The 15,410-nt window shown below is 40.4% G+C and overlaps 2 protein-coding genes and 1 long non-coding RNA gene across 4 annotated transcripts in view; 1 reads left to right on the top strand and 2 right to left on the bottom strand.

The window, feature by feature from the left end:
- phf2 (PHD finger protein 2) overlaps positions 1-3,121 on the bottom strand; it is a 40,447-nt gene extending 37,326 nt beyond the window's left edge. For both annotated transcript variants that reach the window (XM_047582368.1, XM_047582369.1), the window contains exon 1: positions 2,866-3,121. In XM_047582368.1, coding sequence (XP_047438324.1) covers positions 2,866-2,963 — 98 coding nt within the window. In that variant the 5' untranslated portion in view covers positions 2,964-3,121. The remainder of the gene's footprint in view (positions 1-2,865) is intronic.
- LOC125006404 lies at positions 2,811-4,757 on the top strand. The gene is made up of 2 exons (XR_007112580.1): positions 2,811-2,926; positions 3,114-4,757. It is a non-coding gene; the product is annotated as an uncharacterized LOC125006404 (long non-coding RNA).
- An 866-nt stretch (positions 4,758-5,623) lies between these two features.
- LOC125006403 (constitutive coactivator of PPAR-gamma-like protein 1 homolog) overlaps positions 5,624-15,410 on the bottom strand; it is a 28,143-nt gene continuing 18,356 nt past the window's right edge. Inside the window, exons 13-17 of the mRNA XM_047582370.1 lie at positions 14,703-14,912; positions 10,507-10,705; positions 10,198-10,336; positions 8,957-9,053; positions 5,624-7,365 (exon numbers count right to left, since the gene is read on the bottom strand). Coding sequence (XP_047438326.1) covers positions 6,988-7,365; positions 8,957-9,053; positions 10,198-10,336; positions 10,507-10,705; positions 14,703-14,912 — 1,023 coding nt within the window. The 3' untranslated portion in view covers positions 5,624-6,987. The remainder of the gene's footprint in view (positions 7,366-8,956; positions 9,054-10,197; positions 10,337-10,506; positions 10,706-14,702; positions 14,913-15,410) is intronic.

Raw genomic sequence — 15,410 nt, 5'->3', positions numbered from 1 at the left:
TTTTCCTGTCAGTGGTCATAATGTTAAGCCTGATCGGTGCACTCAACAGGACTGAACCCCAATTAGTGGCCGGCAGCCCACATCCAAGAAATGTCTGGCAGATATCAAACGAATCGATATCTGTAAGTCGCTTGCACGAAAAAAAAAAAAAAAAAAACGCAAAGTCAACGGGGAAAAGTTCAACTCTGACTGGAATGATAAGTTTTATTTTACCGGACTACGCCAACGCTAAGACGACTGATTGATGTGCACGTAGACCGTAGACGCTGGGTGGAAATGCCTCAACACTGTGCACGCTACCAGCTTTAACGCCTGCTACTTCAGAGGGACGGCCTCAGCCCTCGGCTGTCATTCTCTCCCCGACTAGTGAGTGGAAGTCCATTTATTTTGGACGGTTTGAAAGTCTTATTGTGGCGTAATGAGAAAACGTGAAAAATGTTTGCCACAGAAATGTTTAATAAAAAGTCTTGAGGTGTTTAAAAAGCGACAAAATGAAGACTCTCTCTTTCTGTCTGTCGCTGTTTGTCTTCCTGTCTCTGTCTGTGCAGTCTCTTGGCTCTACTAGAGGAGAACGTGGCTGCAGAGATGCTGCCGATATTTGTCTCTGTGGACGTTTTGCTGATGGGTACAGTGTTTTAACAATCGACAGTAGTTGATATTGATGTTATCGGTGGTACACAAAGGTACGTCAGGCCTGTGTAGAAAGGTCGGCATTGCTATCTTTGCTTTAGGTTACTCCTTTCCTGCTGCGTGTCACTAGATATAAGGTCGATATTTGTCCCACACTGGCATTTACATTTAAAACAGTGGTTTTTGTTGTTGTTTCAATAGTGCAGGCTCGAAACAGGCCTAAAACATTATTATCATTAATACTACTACAAATAGCAAGTACTGCACATCACTAGCACTAATAATAAATATAGTCACAGCAGCAAAAACAGCATCTCCAAATAAAACAACTGTTATTGGCGCAATGGGAGTAAAAAAAAAAAAAAGATGACGGCGTGATGTTTTGGGCCTTGGCTCGGCGTGCTTCACAATATTCGGCCCTCGGGTAAAATTAACCGGGGGACCCTCCTCTACAGTGGCCACGTGTCCAAAATTAAGGACGATATTATTCCATAACGCTGATTTAGACACATTATCATTTAGTTAATAAGCCGACGGTGCAGTTTGCTCAAATTTGAGAAATAAAATCATTCCTCCGCGGAGAAGCCAGGGTCCTACGGCGCGGAAAAACATCCTTAAAGACACTTTTTGATTGCAAGCAGCAAAACGACAGCTTACTTTCTTTTATTTTTGGTTTCTTTTACCAGTGAACGAAAGCGCTTAAAACTTGCAGTGCATTTGTGGCAGCAGCGGCAGCTCCTCCACATTGATGCTGATCCAGATATAAGGACACAAAGTATAAAGATTTGCCCGATTCCAAATAAATAAATGATGGCAACGGTGGTGTCTTGGCTTGTGGGGGTCATAGTCATCAGTAACTCTACATCTGCTGTACATATATATGCTCATGCCCTTTACTTTTCACGCTTTTACTCTTATTTAAGTTGTGTGTTTTTGCACAAGTGACCTGTGCACACATACTCGGCAAATAAAGCTGATTCTGACATGATGTGGCCAGGCTACAGACAAGCCAGGGGGTGGTGGACGGTGGTGGAAAAAGGGGGGGATGGAGGTGGAGGCATTAAAGGGTTAATGTTCAGGCGCGTAAAATGCTGTTTGTTGGTCGGTCTGTAGCTCCAGAAGAAACGCGATTAACAAGCGATCGGTTTGACAAAAAAAAAAAAAGACACCCGGGGTTGCAGCCGAATAATGCGAACCAACCCCCCCTCCCCAAAAAAAAAAAAACAGCAAAGGCACAGACCCAACAGGAGGGAAATATTACATGATGATAGCAGGGATTTGGCCCCAGAGATCACTGCAGCTTATGCGCGAAAGGGGGAAAGTGATGAGCGGCGGCGGAGGAGGGCGATACGTCTCCGGTCTCACCACCGAGCAGCAAAGCAGATATTAGTCACGGAACCGATGCAGTGACAAGCCAGCTATATACATACATACACGTTAATACACGTATTATTCTTTTCTCCCTCCCCACCCCCCCTTGCTGAAAAGCTTGAGGACATCCGAGGCGGGCTATTGTCAGCCATAGCTGCTGCTGCTGCCTTGGCAGGAAAAGCTGTTACGGGGCTGAGCTCCGGGGCTCGGGTCGTGATTTTCTCTGGAAGGAAAACAGCCAGTAAAGGCTACAAAAAAAAAATAAATAATAATAATGTGAGCAAAAAAAAAAAGAGGGGGGGTGTACAATACAAAATGCGAAATGCGCTCGGATTTGTGCAGGGACAGACGTGGGGAGCGTGTGGCGGAGAGCGAGAAGCCGAGTGCGCCGAGGCTTCCCCTGCGCCGCCGTCCGCTCCTGACAACGGGAAGACAGGGTTCAGTCCGGGGCTATGCAGGGGGGGGAGACGCGAAATACCCGACAAGTGCAGTAAATAAACCGAGCCCGAACAACCGAAACCATACCAGCACCCCTCCTCCTCTCTCTTTAAAACCACATGTATTTCGCTAATAAACGCGGAATATATATTAGTGTTATTCGCGAAACAAGAAGGAGAGAGAAAAAAAAATATGTCACAACCCCGGTCGGCTGCGTTAAACTCCGCCTTCTTCTTCTTCTCCAAGCGGCCTCTCTTCAGATGTAGACGGGCGACTGAGAGCCACAAAGCTGTCAAACGTAACCGAGACCTCGCCATTTTTGTTTGTTTCCCCCTACAAAAACCGTGTGCCCCCCCCGCCCCCTCCCTCTGAAAAAAAAAACAAAACAAAACAACAATGAACAACAAGGGACGATGTGGCCCTTACCTGCCGTGGAACCAGTCCTTGCAGGCATCGCACTCGATCATAAACTGGGTCACGTCGTAAGGTAATCTGCAGATGCAATATACTGGTACAGTCGCCATGTTCAATTCACAACTACGTCGGGATAGACTGGGGGGGTGGTGGTGGTGGCGGCGGCAGCGGCGGCGGCGGTGCTGGTGGTGGTGGTGGCGGGGGGGCTGCAGGAGGAACAACGTCCTGCAAACAATATGATCCAATATGATCTTCCCCAGGAAAAAAAGCCAGGGGCAGTCCCGCCGGACGCATGAAGCTCAAGCGCGCAGCAGCTCCATCACGACGCGGCCGCGTTTGCGCTCGTACGAGGCGGTGGAGAGGACGGAGGCTGGTCGTAGCAGGCTTCCCTGGAGTGCATTATTATTATCGTTATTATTATTACTATGTGCATGCCCCCTGGTGACTGCGCGGCACCGACGCGGTCATGTTAAGGTATATAGACATAAGGAGCCCAGAGGAGAAGGAAGAAAAAAAAAATGGTAGATAGATAAGATAGTTAAATAAATAAAGAAGTGAATGAGGAGGGAGGGAAATTACGTCAGGGAGCAGGTTTATAATCAGACGAAAGAGTGGATCGGATCCATCAACAATGCAGATAATGTATCAGCAAGACTTGGGCTGTTATAAATATATTTATATATATTTAAATATAGATATGGACCGAAGCCCTGCACACATTTACCTGTCATTATATCATGTCAGCATTACATTTAGTTTATTATTTTATTTCTATTATTTGACACGGTGTAAAACACACAATTATAATAATATATCCCTTACATTTAGCTTAATGTGACACTGTATATAACAAATAATATATACAATCATGATACCATTTAGCTTGATGTCTAATCACAATATTTTATTTATGACGATGTAATACATGCAATTATAATATTATTTTTTTTACATTAGCTTAATGATGTACTTATTTCTATTATTTGACACTGTATATAACAAGTAATATATGCAATTAAAATATAATTTTACATTTATCTCAATGATATACTTTTTTTATTTCTGTTATTTGACAGTGTATGTGACATATAATTTACAAAATTATGATACATCCACTACATTTAACTTAGTGGTGGACTTTTATTATTTTATTTCTATTATTTGACACTGCATATAACAAATAATACACGCTATAATTATAATATCACTTTTTATATTTATCTTAATGACATACTTGTGTTATTTCTTTTATTTGACAGTGTATATGATACATAATGTCTACTTTTATTATTTTATTTTGATTAATATTTGCCATTAATGATGACATATAATATACATACTTATAATACAACCGTGTACAGTTTTCTATAAAATACTGCACATAGTTGTATTATACGTACGTATATAAACGTTAATGCTTTTATTACTATTTTGCATCACACATAATATGCATCATTGTAATACTACTTTATATAGTCCTTCTGCAGTAAACTATGATTATGTATTGTACACAGCGTAAGCTGATCCAAGTACGACCTGAAAAATGAAATGGAAAGAAAAGTGAGTTGTGTTTTTTTTATATCAAGTATAACATCAGTGTTCTGTGTATTGATATACAGTCGGTACAGCAGGTTTCACAGTGTCGCTGACAAATAGATTTTTCATTTCATCATCATTCATTTGCATGTTATTAACCTTGTTACAACAGAAACAACAACAAACTGTCACTAAGTCCTCTCACAAATGTTCCAGTATTAAACTATTAAACTGTAAAGTGTAATAATAGCGCTTCACGTCAAACTTTTTGCATACAGATCAGTTTCTAATAAAAGTATTTTATTATTAATAGAGTATATGTGGTGATATTAGTCCTTTTATTGGTCTTTTTTTATAATTTAATTTCACAACCCCAAGTAGAATGAACGTTTTTGTCTGACTTGTGTAAAACTCTCAAATACTCTACAACTACAACTACTACAACTCCCAGTCTGGAAGAACAAAAAAAGGTAATTTTGAGGGTTTAAGTTTTAGTTATAATCCTGTATTGTATGGTCTTGACCTGACGTAATCCTTACTATGATGATGTAGGATGTAGGTTATGTTTTGACACTAGATCAATAAAACAGAGTTCAAACTGCCTGATTAATGTTGAATTTTAAGGAGTTTAAATATCAGTTTCTCAGCCACCGTTGGATTAGATGCAGTTCTGTAGCTTTTACAGTGTTTTAATATGTGGTACTTAGAACATAAAATTAAATAATACTTGAAAAATGTTGGAATTTAGGTGCAATAAGAAAGTAGCGTTTTACTGAATGATTTGCGGGTGGAGTGTTAATATTTGCTATGTTATGATAAAGAAATCATTTTCGCAGCGAGATAATACAGGCAGCTTTCTCTCAATCTACCCACACACGCGTTCATTCATTCTCCCCGAATAAAATATCCTCGGCAAGAACACAACGTGATACGACAAGAAGCTTAGGAAAAATTAGCAGCTGGGATTGTTCTACTAAGACCGAGCACTTTGTAGTGTTTAAGATGAAAGGCTTTACTCCACTCTTCTCCGTTTCCTTCAGACAAAAACCTTCAATTCTGTAATTTCATCATTCTGCTCACTCCGCTTCCATTTAAATAATGAATCCAGGCGTTTAAACGTGCGTGAAATCAGGGAGCGAGCAGGAAAAAAAAAAAAAAGAAAAAAAAAAGTGAAATAGGAACGGCCAAAGGCTCCCGCGGCGTGACGACAAATCAATAAACCACCAACAGCGCGTACTAAAAGAATATAGTTTTATTAAGCACTGTTGCTAAGTTGCCTTCAAATACACCACATCACAATCCATCAACATTCAATCAAACCCAACAGCAGTTCATCCTCTTACAATTCATGAATTAGGAGGAAAGTCTAATCAACTCACACAGAAGGTATTACTATTTAGCTCTTGCAGAAAGGAGGAGGGGGTGGGGGGCGGAGGGGCGGCGGGGGGGATACCCCCATTACTGTGATCACTGATGAAAAGATGAAAAGCTTCGGGATAATTAAGTGGAAATGTTAAATGCTGATTCTGGAGGAGATTCTGGTCGTAAGAGTGCGAAAACAACAACGAAGGGGGAATCTCTGACGTCTTCACTGGGGGGGGTGGAACGTGGGACTTTTCAGCTACGGGAGGGGAGGTTTTCATCAAAGCTGTTATTTCGCATGTTTTTTTTTTCTTTTTTTTCCAGATATTCAACTTAGCAGAACAGCAACAAAGAACAATACTGTATGAATACACTATTTCAAAGTGGCTAGATAATAATTCCTTGCTTTTAATTATATTCAACAGAGGTCAATATCACAAAGAATAATAATAATAATAATAATAATAATAATAATAAATCAAGGTCAGAACTAATCTGTTAATAACAGTTAACACCTTTTTTATGGGCTTTCACCGGTATTAGCCATTTTGTTAATTTGCAAATAGGCATGGTACTAGGAAGGCTGGGAGTTAAAAGGACGACATGCATAATAACTACACAGCTTGCGAACTGTGAACCATGCAGAAGGTTTTTCGTTTGTAGCGGTTCAGCCCTGCGCTTGATTCCAGAAGCGTTTTGAGAAGGTTTGTTTTTTTATTTTTATTTTTTTATCCTCTCTCTCTCTCTAGAGCCGTTAACCTGAAAACTTAACAGTTAAATGACTTAATTTGCATTGAGCTGAGCTGAACTCAAAGTGGTGACCGAAGCCGAAGATTTCATTCTTTCTTTCTATCTTTCTCTCATCAGGTTTTCATCAAGCGGTTGCTGTGACAACACAAAATTCATAACCGTACCATGAGAGAACTCTGCCCCTGCGTGCAGGAAGGATATCAACCTATAAGAACTGAAACAGTTTCCAAATCAAGCTCCTTGAAGCTCACGTATTCTAATAATGAAAAGGTAAATTATCATTTCGTGTAGACGTGTAAAAGTCTCGGTGACAAGGGAGTGAAGAGCTCCTTTAACTAGCAGTGTCGCGTGTCGTCTGATTACTGAGAGGGATCTCATTTACACCTCGATGAAAAATGTACGTTAACTGTAGGCTTTTCCAAACTTTCCAGATATTCCTAACACCAGTTCCATCTTCCATCCTCCACCCTCTCTAGAAAAATAGGCTTACTCTTCTTTTTGTAAGACAGCGGCCATTAGGCCGTCGTCTGCGCGACAGCCGCTGTCTACGTTTAGTGCATTTAAGTGAGGATTAGTATTGCACATCTTGGGTTCGCTGCTAAAGGCACTTTCAGGCTGGATGCTGGACGCCGCCCCGTCCTCCCGTTTGTCGCCGTTCAGCTGCTCCGGCTCTTTGTCTTCGGCCACGCCGTTCTCCGTGGCCGAGCCGTTCTCCGTGGCCGAGCCGTTCTCCGTGGCCGAGCCGTTCTCCGCGGCCGAGCCGTTCTCTGTGGCCGAACACTTCTTCTCCTCCGGTTTGGTCTTCTTTCTGTCTTTCACTGCTTCGGGCCCAGATGTCTGAGCAGGCTTATGTGCAGGCTTGTTCTGGTTAAAGGAAAAAAGAAAAAAAAAAAGTAAGCTGTTGCTTAAAAGGACCTCACACTGCAACAGTGACTGCAAACATTCTTACAACGATGTGCAACACATGGAGAATATACAAATATGTGCTGGAATGCATGCAAACAGATGTGGAGAACATGGACTGTGCAGAGACGGACGACAGAACTGCTCCTCTAAAGTGAAGCCAAAGCGAGTAGAGCTCCCCCTGGTGTCTGGCTGCAGTATAGATGATAAGCTCCGCCCCCTCCATGTTAGTGGCTGGGACTTGTTAAGCTATTGAATAACTTCTTTTCAAGGATGGTTTCAGTCATTTTTAGATACTAAATAATGTTGTTGCATGTTCAAACGTTAATACTTTGGTTATTTTAGTTATTTGACGCTACAGGAACAGGATGTGACAGAACAGTTGCCATGACAAGCGCTCTGTTAAGCGGAACTTTGATTACTCAAGAACAATATCACTTAGTAATAAGTAATTCTGGCCTCTGAGATAGAAACTTCAGACTGTTGGCTTTCTAAAGAGACTCAGACCACGAACAGCATTCAGTTTACTTTGGTTATGTCCTAAATAGGATATGGACAGAGTTTGACACTCAGATCGTAGCATCACAGCAGCGTCACACAGCTGGAACTGATGCCGTTACGGAAACATGTCGGTACTCGGGAGAGAAGACAATCACACTGGATGTAGAACCACTTCTTTGGTGGAAAATATTTATATTTATTATTACATCGTTGCTTTTGTTTACTCATTTGCTCAATTGACTTTGTTACTGACTTTATAATATACTGTTGTTGTGTTGTTAACATCACTATATTTACATTTTTGTTACATTGTTCCTTTTTCTTATTTCATACAAATGACTTTTACTAAAACTATTGTAGAACAAGGAGAATTATTTCATTTTTCATATTGTTAAATTGTTTTATATTGTGATTAGTTCATGGAAACAGGTTTATTTGACTAAAATATTTGTCGTGCGTCATTTTATCACTAACTTAAAGCAAAGTTACTAAATTATTCAATATATTGTGACATTTCAAGTAAAAAGTATCGGTATCAGCGATACTAGCGTAATATTTTCTTGGTACCGATCGATACCAAAATTCCCAGTATCGCCCACCCCTATTAGTTTGTACTATTTTTAATTTTTATTTATCTGTGCTCCGTTAATTTATAGACAAAGCTCTAACTTCAAAAGCTGCAGAGAAACAAGGGATTAGTTTAACCTGGGGAGGTCATGTGATTTAGAAATGAAACTCTTACGTCTGTGTTTTTACCTTGTACACTTTTTGACAGCTTTAGCTACTTTAACAGAGCTGCAGAGCTCAAAGCCGCTGAAACTGATTAACAACCCACTCTGCTACTTAACTGACCGGATCAATATCCCAGGAGTTTAACTGACTTGATGCTGTACTCTCAATAAAAAAAAATAAATAAAAAAAAAAGAGTCACACCGGTGGATATTCCAACAGAACAGCGCATTGAAAATCTACACTGCCATTGTGTGTGTAATCAACCGTAACGCGCATCGATCGTCTCCACCGTGTTAATAATGAATCATCGCTGGCTTACAAAGTAGGCCGTCTGGCTCTTGAAGACTCGGCAGTTGTAGCGCCCCCCTCGGCCGAACGTCCGAATGACAGGAGTAGAAATCACACCTCTGGGACGACTGCAGAAAACAGAGACGGTTCCACTTTAGGTTTCTCTTTGTATGCACAGTTTTAATTTATACATAAGACTATTAAACACTTACAACAGATACAATTAGGGGCAGTCGAACAGTGTCGATCATACAAAGTTTTCATCCAAATAGTTTGGGAGCTGACGTGACGTGGAGTGACAGTATTTTTCTGTGTTGCATTTGCAGCTCAAATAAAACTGCTGAAAGGATGAATTAGTGATATAAAACTATGGCTTGGACAAGCTTGATAAAAACAAAACTTCACTTGTGATCAGCTTCTTTTTCCCATTAGTTAAAGGTCAATAATGAGCTGTTGTTTGGATCCTTTTAACGCCTTTAATTATCTATTAAACGCAGTTTGAAAACCTACAAGTCTCAGTTCCTGCACAGCAGATTTTATCAGTTCAGTTAAAGTTTACGACACACTTGCAGAAGTTAAAGTCTTAACTTTTTTTTCTGGGTGGCGGGGGGTTCAAGCTAATTAATTTGAGGAATTATTCAATTGGCAATTTAACCATTTAATTCAGTTTCAATTCACACAAAAACAACTGTAGATAATACAGACTCTAAATTGCACAATTTACATTCTAACATTTAATATTAATAGTTTTCTAAGCCCTTTGATTGTAGTTGGGACATATTCGTGAATTTACTCTCCATCTTTCAAAAAACAATGACTTCGATGAAAAAACTCCTGCTTAGATGACGCCTTCATGAAAACTCGGAAATTCTATGTTCCACCTCGGAAATTTCAGAATTCTGTTATCATTCACGTTACAGTTTAACTCAGAGGAGAAAGAATAAGTTTGGTAAGCTATCACCATTTTCTGAGCAGTAAAACATGTGCAGCAGCTATTTATTTTTATTTTGGAATCAGTAATTTCCGAGTTTAACAATTTAGGAAATGCAACATCAGCTGTATCTGGATCTCAACCAAGTTTTCCAAGACCCACCTCCACCCTACTTCTGATTGGCTAGTGGTGTGGGTTTGGTTCATTCCACTGGTAGATGAACTCAATTGACTGCTACAACCTGACCATACCCCTCTAAATGTTTTACTTTTTTTTCTTTTAATTGCTTACAATCAGTTGTTAGAGACACAAAAGAAGTAGCTGAAGTGCTTGGTCCTCACCCTCTGTTTGATCCACCGACAGACACCACCTGAACAGGGAAGCCTCCTCTGCCTCGGATGTGTCGAGTACCAGCCCACTGACCCACCACAGTGCCGGCAATCTCAAGCTTCCCTCCTGGTGTCGACACTCCTTGAAGTCCTGACAGGAAGGAGTGAGAAGGCACCCGGTCTGATAATCAATGGTGCAGCCGTGTTTCACAGTCGTGTTTGAATGTAGTGGTTTAAGCAGAGGTGTCAGAAACCGTTTTCAACACGTGATGTGAGACCAAATACAAAAACTGGGTGGTGTGTTTTCATAGCTGCACTCACCGGGTACCCCCCTGCCTCGTCCCGTGGGATGCATCATCGGCGGTGGAGGGTAGAAGGAGCAGTTGGGGGAGTAGAAAGGCACCCCGTGAGGAGGTGGTGGCGGCAGTGGTGGAAACATAGAAGGATGAGGGGGTCGGGTGAAGTTGAGACCTTCTAGGATGCTCTGACGCATTTTCTCCACCTTGGTCGCCAGCTCAGCCTGAACAGAGCAAGTCACAGCATGGCTGAATGTAATACCTGAATATTAACATACACTGTACAAAGCCAAAGCAAGTAGAGCTCCCCCTGGTGGCTGGCTGCAGTGTAAGTCATAAGCTCCACCCCCGCCATGTTAGTGGGCGGGACTTGGACCAAACTAAAACATTCAAATACAAACGTGTGCAACAGCAGGGTGACTGTGCAACTGGCGTAAACATAAACATCCCTAATGTTAGCAGCTGTTAGCACTGTTAGCTTCTCCTCTGCTAATACTGCAGCGTGCATCTTGGATTTCACCTGGAGTTTGAATAGGCTCTCGGCCAATTGCAGGGAACCTGACAGAGTCGGCGTGTAATATGCAGCCTCGTGATTGGCTCAGCAGCGATAGGGGCGGGGCCTACTGTGTACATGAGGATTGACAGGTCTAGTGTGGAGCTCTGTGTGAAACGGTGCCATGTTAAGGCACCTCCTGTAATAACGTTTTCTGCCTCCATTTATTGCTTTACTAAAATATTCTGGTTTCATGTTAATGTGTATTTAAATAAATTTTAATTTGTGGGTGAAAATAATATATATATCTATATAAAAAATGTCTAGTCAACCAAAGACTTTGCCCATGCCCATGTTGAAGACCTATGTTTTAGTTTGAAGAAGAACAAGTAAATTAGAAGAAAAAATAAGTGCTATTTGGGACTTCAGTGGACAAATTATTATGGATATCAGTTATGTGGCAAACTGTTTGACACCTGTTGTTCGTGCTCTAGATGGACCAGAGGGAAAAGCGTGCTAACGGAGGCTAACGGAGGCTAACGGAGGTGTGGACACACATCAGCAGCATGCAAGCTATACACAGACGTACATAAAAAATAAAATAAGTACATAAGATTAATAAAGTACCTGTTTGAACACTATTGTGAGAGCAGTAAAGACGTATGTGGCAAGGTTTTAAACGGGCTCTTCCATATAAGAGCACGAATATGAGAAAATATTTTTCTTCTGCAATTTAGAGGAACTGTGTTTGTCTTCTTGTAGAATAGAGAAGTCAGTGGTGTTATATGTGGTTAGGAATTAACCTAAAACCTGACGTAAACGTACGGAGACTGAAAGTGAGTTTATCGCAGAAACGAAGCAGAGAGAACATCTGGCTTACAGCTGGCACAGACCAGAGAAAATGTTTTGGATTTTTTTTTTCCCAAAAAAACAGCTGCTGGAAATTAAAGCATAATTAAAGTCCTATGTTTAGGCAAATAACTTGTTTTGTAAACTTAACTAGGCTGTGACAACCGAGGTGAATACTGGATTTGTGTAACAGCTGATGGCGAAAAGGTGCGACTATCAACATGTGTGTTTGTGTGGTGACTTCCCATAAACACTGATGTCTCTTTAACAGCCTGAAGTGGAAACCTGTTTGGTTATTTACACTGTTGCTGTTAAGTCCTTCTATCAAAGACTCGTCTTGAGACTCATTTTGTTTTTGTTTTTTTTACACAATTATCCACCTCATCTTGCACAAAGTACCTCACTGTCTACATCTTATAATCTTAGCAATTATATCAATTTTCAGCAATTTAAATTTCCATTCACACTGTATTTACAGAATGTCTATTTTTCCTCTATATCATAAGTCTTCAACAGGGGTCAGGGAGTCCGTGGAGGCACTGCAGCACTGCAATCTTTGGTTGATTAGACATTTTTATATATATTAATGAATGAGTAAAGGTATAAGGGACAGTTTAATACTGAAATGCAAAATGATGATAATAATATATATGCCAGAAAAACGTTGAAGACCCTGCTCTATATACAGTGTTTCCAGAGTGCTGTTATTTTTTCTATATTCTTTCAAATTTGACATTATTTTTTATATATTTGTTTTGTATATAATTAATTCTGTGCTACTGTGTCAAGGAAATTTCCCATACGTGGGATAAATAAACAATATCTCATGTTAAAAAAATTGTGTTATGGATACGCTTCATTTCATCTGCTACATAAATGTCAGAATTCTTGTATTTCATTTTTTGTAGAACCCAAATGCAGTCAGGAAACCGACAGCCAGGTTTAAATGATTCACGTATGCAACGTGATCTAATTTATTCACTCCCTTGGATGTTTTTCCCCATTTGTTGCTTTTATACATGAAATCTGCAAAAAAAAAGTCTTCTCTCATGTCCAAGTCAACACTGATTTTTTACAAACTAATGTAAATGAATTAAAAATATAGAGTGTAAATTATGTGTTTGCATAAATATTCACCTGCTTTAACGTGACTGACTTCATTTAAACAGAGGTTTAACTAGTCGATGCCAGTGGGTTCACAGCTGAAACGTGGATGACCTGAGTGTTAAGTGGCTGTAACATAAAAACACCTGTTTCTGGGAGGTCCAGCCTCCGGTTCATCTATATTCCTACTACAGATTTAAACACCAGATTATGATACTTACAAACCTGACAGAGCTTCAACTGCTTTGTGAGGGAGGATGGAGAAAATAAAAAGCAGCATCCAGACATGCCAGTCTGATCGAGACACATCCAAAGGTACATGTACTAAATACTGGTCTGAAGGGGGTGAAAATTAGTCATTTATTTTAACTTAAATATTTGAAATTTATTGACACTGTTTTGTAAAAAATCAGTTTACAGTTGGAAAGTTTTGTTGTTGTTTTTGGTGCTAATTGATTCGATTTCATGTATAAAAGCAACAAACGGTGAAACATCTACAGCGAATACTTTTTATACTTTTTATACTGTAGTTCTGTGTGTACATGTAGTTGTGTTTGTGCATGTATGCATGTGTAGATAAATGTATATGTGTCATATCATACATAAATATTACTATTTTATAACTTATCATATATTGATTTAACACAGGGAGAAGAGGTGGGATTTAATAAGCTTTGCTTTACTTTGCGTCTGTGTCTTATGATTAGTGTTGTGTGTTTTTGTTCGTTTCCTTTTTTCTTTTATTCTGTGTTCAAATAAACTTTCATTCACTCATTCATTCATTCACTCATTCATTCATTCATTCATTGTGTGCGCCATCTGGTGCGAGTCCTCATTTGCCCCGAACGAGGTGGAGAGAACAAAGTGAGCGTGACGCAGAAATACTCCAAGTTCAGATAAAAGGATCTTTGAAGGACTGTAATGCATTTACTAAGGAAGCTGGATAATTAATTAAAGTATTTATGGAGAAGGGATTAAATAAGTTTTTAACTTCAGCCCACTCACTTTTGTGAACTCAAACCTTCCAAGTGCTTGATTTAATTTTGATTTTGTTTGATTTTTGTTTTTTACACACATTGTCTATGTATGTACATCTACACATGCATATACATGTATTTGCTGTTTTGTTTTACTCACTATTTTAGCTCAAAATAAAGTTTCAGTCAACAGCTACCTTGAAAAAAGTAATCTGATTACAGATTACTCCTTTAAAAGAACTTAGAATTTAGTTACTTTACTGATTACTTGGTTTTAAAAGTAACTAAGGTAGATCACAGGTGCATTTTTAACAGTTTTAACTTAAAAACAATTTAACCTTTTTTAACACAGGATCTGTCAACGTCCAGCTTCTGTTATTTGGTGCATTAGAAGCAGCTCTTTGCAGCTTCGCACCACTTGCTCTGTCAGCTTGTCCGTGTCGTGCTACGAGTCCAAATGTTCCTTAAAGTTTGATGTTGGTGTCGTGTGAAGTTAGAAAGAACTTTGTCGCCACCACAGAGCGGACAGCCAAACTTATTGTTAGTGTCGTCTGGCACAAACTCACAACAGCGTCAGTATTTCCAGCTCGAAAACGAACATCTAATGTCCTCATGCTGTAAACGTGTCTTATCGCACGTGTGACGTCACTCCCCAAAAATATATCTTTTTACTTTTACAGTAACACGTTAAATCACTCGTTACTGAAGAAGTAATTAGAGATTAGAGATCGGACGAGATCTGGACGAGCACGACCCAGATCCTGGTGTTTTGCCGACTTTGCGGGCGGATGAAGCTACCTGACCATCACAGAGGTCGATGAGCTGGGCCTTCTCCCTGTTGGCCCTGATGAGTTTGCTCTGCAGCAGCTTGCCGTCAAAGTACATCCACGGACAGCAGTGCTCCCAGGGAATGGGCTGCCCGCACGAATCGTTGGCGAACAGAGCCATGTCCACTCCGCTCATGAACAGAGCAGCCAGCTGGACGCCACGTGGGTCCAGGTTGTCTATCTGCAGAAAAGAAACGTCCAGACTTTAAAAAATAAATAAAAAAATAAACAGATCAAAAAGAAGCCCTCAAATAGTCCCACTTAATATTCAATCAACGTAGTGCAAGGCAAGCACAGAGCAAGCATAAGCAGTCCATTCACTCCGGCCCTGCTACCACAGCGGCGGACAGTCTAATCCAGCCAAGCTAAGAGAGCTAGCAGACACAACCTAGATGTTCTGACACAGAGCGACACAGCTACACACAAATACCACAAGGAGCAAAGCGCAAACGACTTGTGTGGATGGTTTACACGAAACGGGGAGGGCCGAATGAGAACCAGGACTGAGCAGGTGAGGGGTGGAGCCGATAAACCATCCACACGTGACAGGAGGACCCCTCGAAGCTCTACGAACGCACGCCTCATAGAGCAAGAGCTACAGCTTTTAGCAGCAACGTGCCGCAACAAAACAAGAAGCGTTTTGTCGAGCAAGTTGTTCAGTTACTGCAGAATATGAGGA

Source organism: Mugil cephalus, chromosome 4 (genome assembly GCF_022458985.1).
Source record: "Mugil cephalus isolate CIBA_MC_2020 chromosome 4, CIBA_Mcephalus_1.1, whole genome shotgun sequence".
Lineage (NCBI taxonomy): Eukaryota > Metazoa > Chordata > Actinopteri > Mugiliformes > Mugilidae > Mugil > Mugil cephalus.
This window is presented reverse-complemented; position numbering and strand designations above follow the sequence as displayed.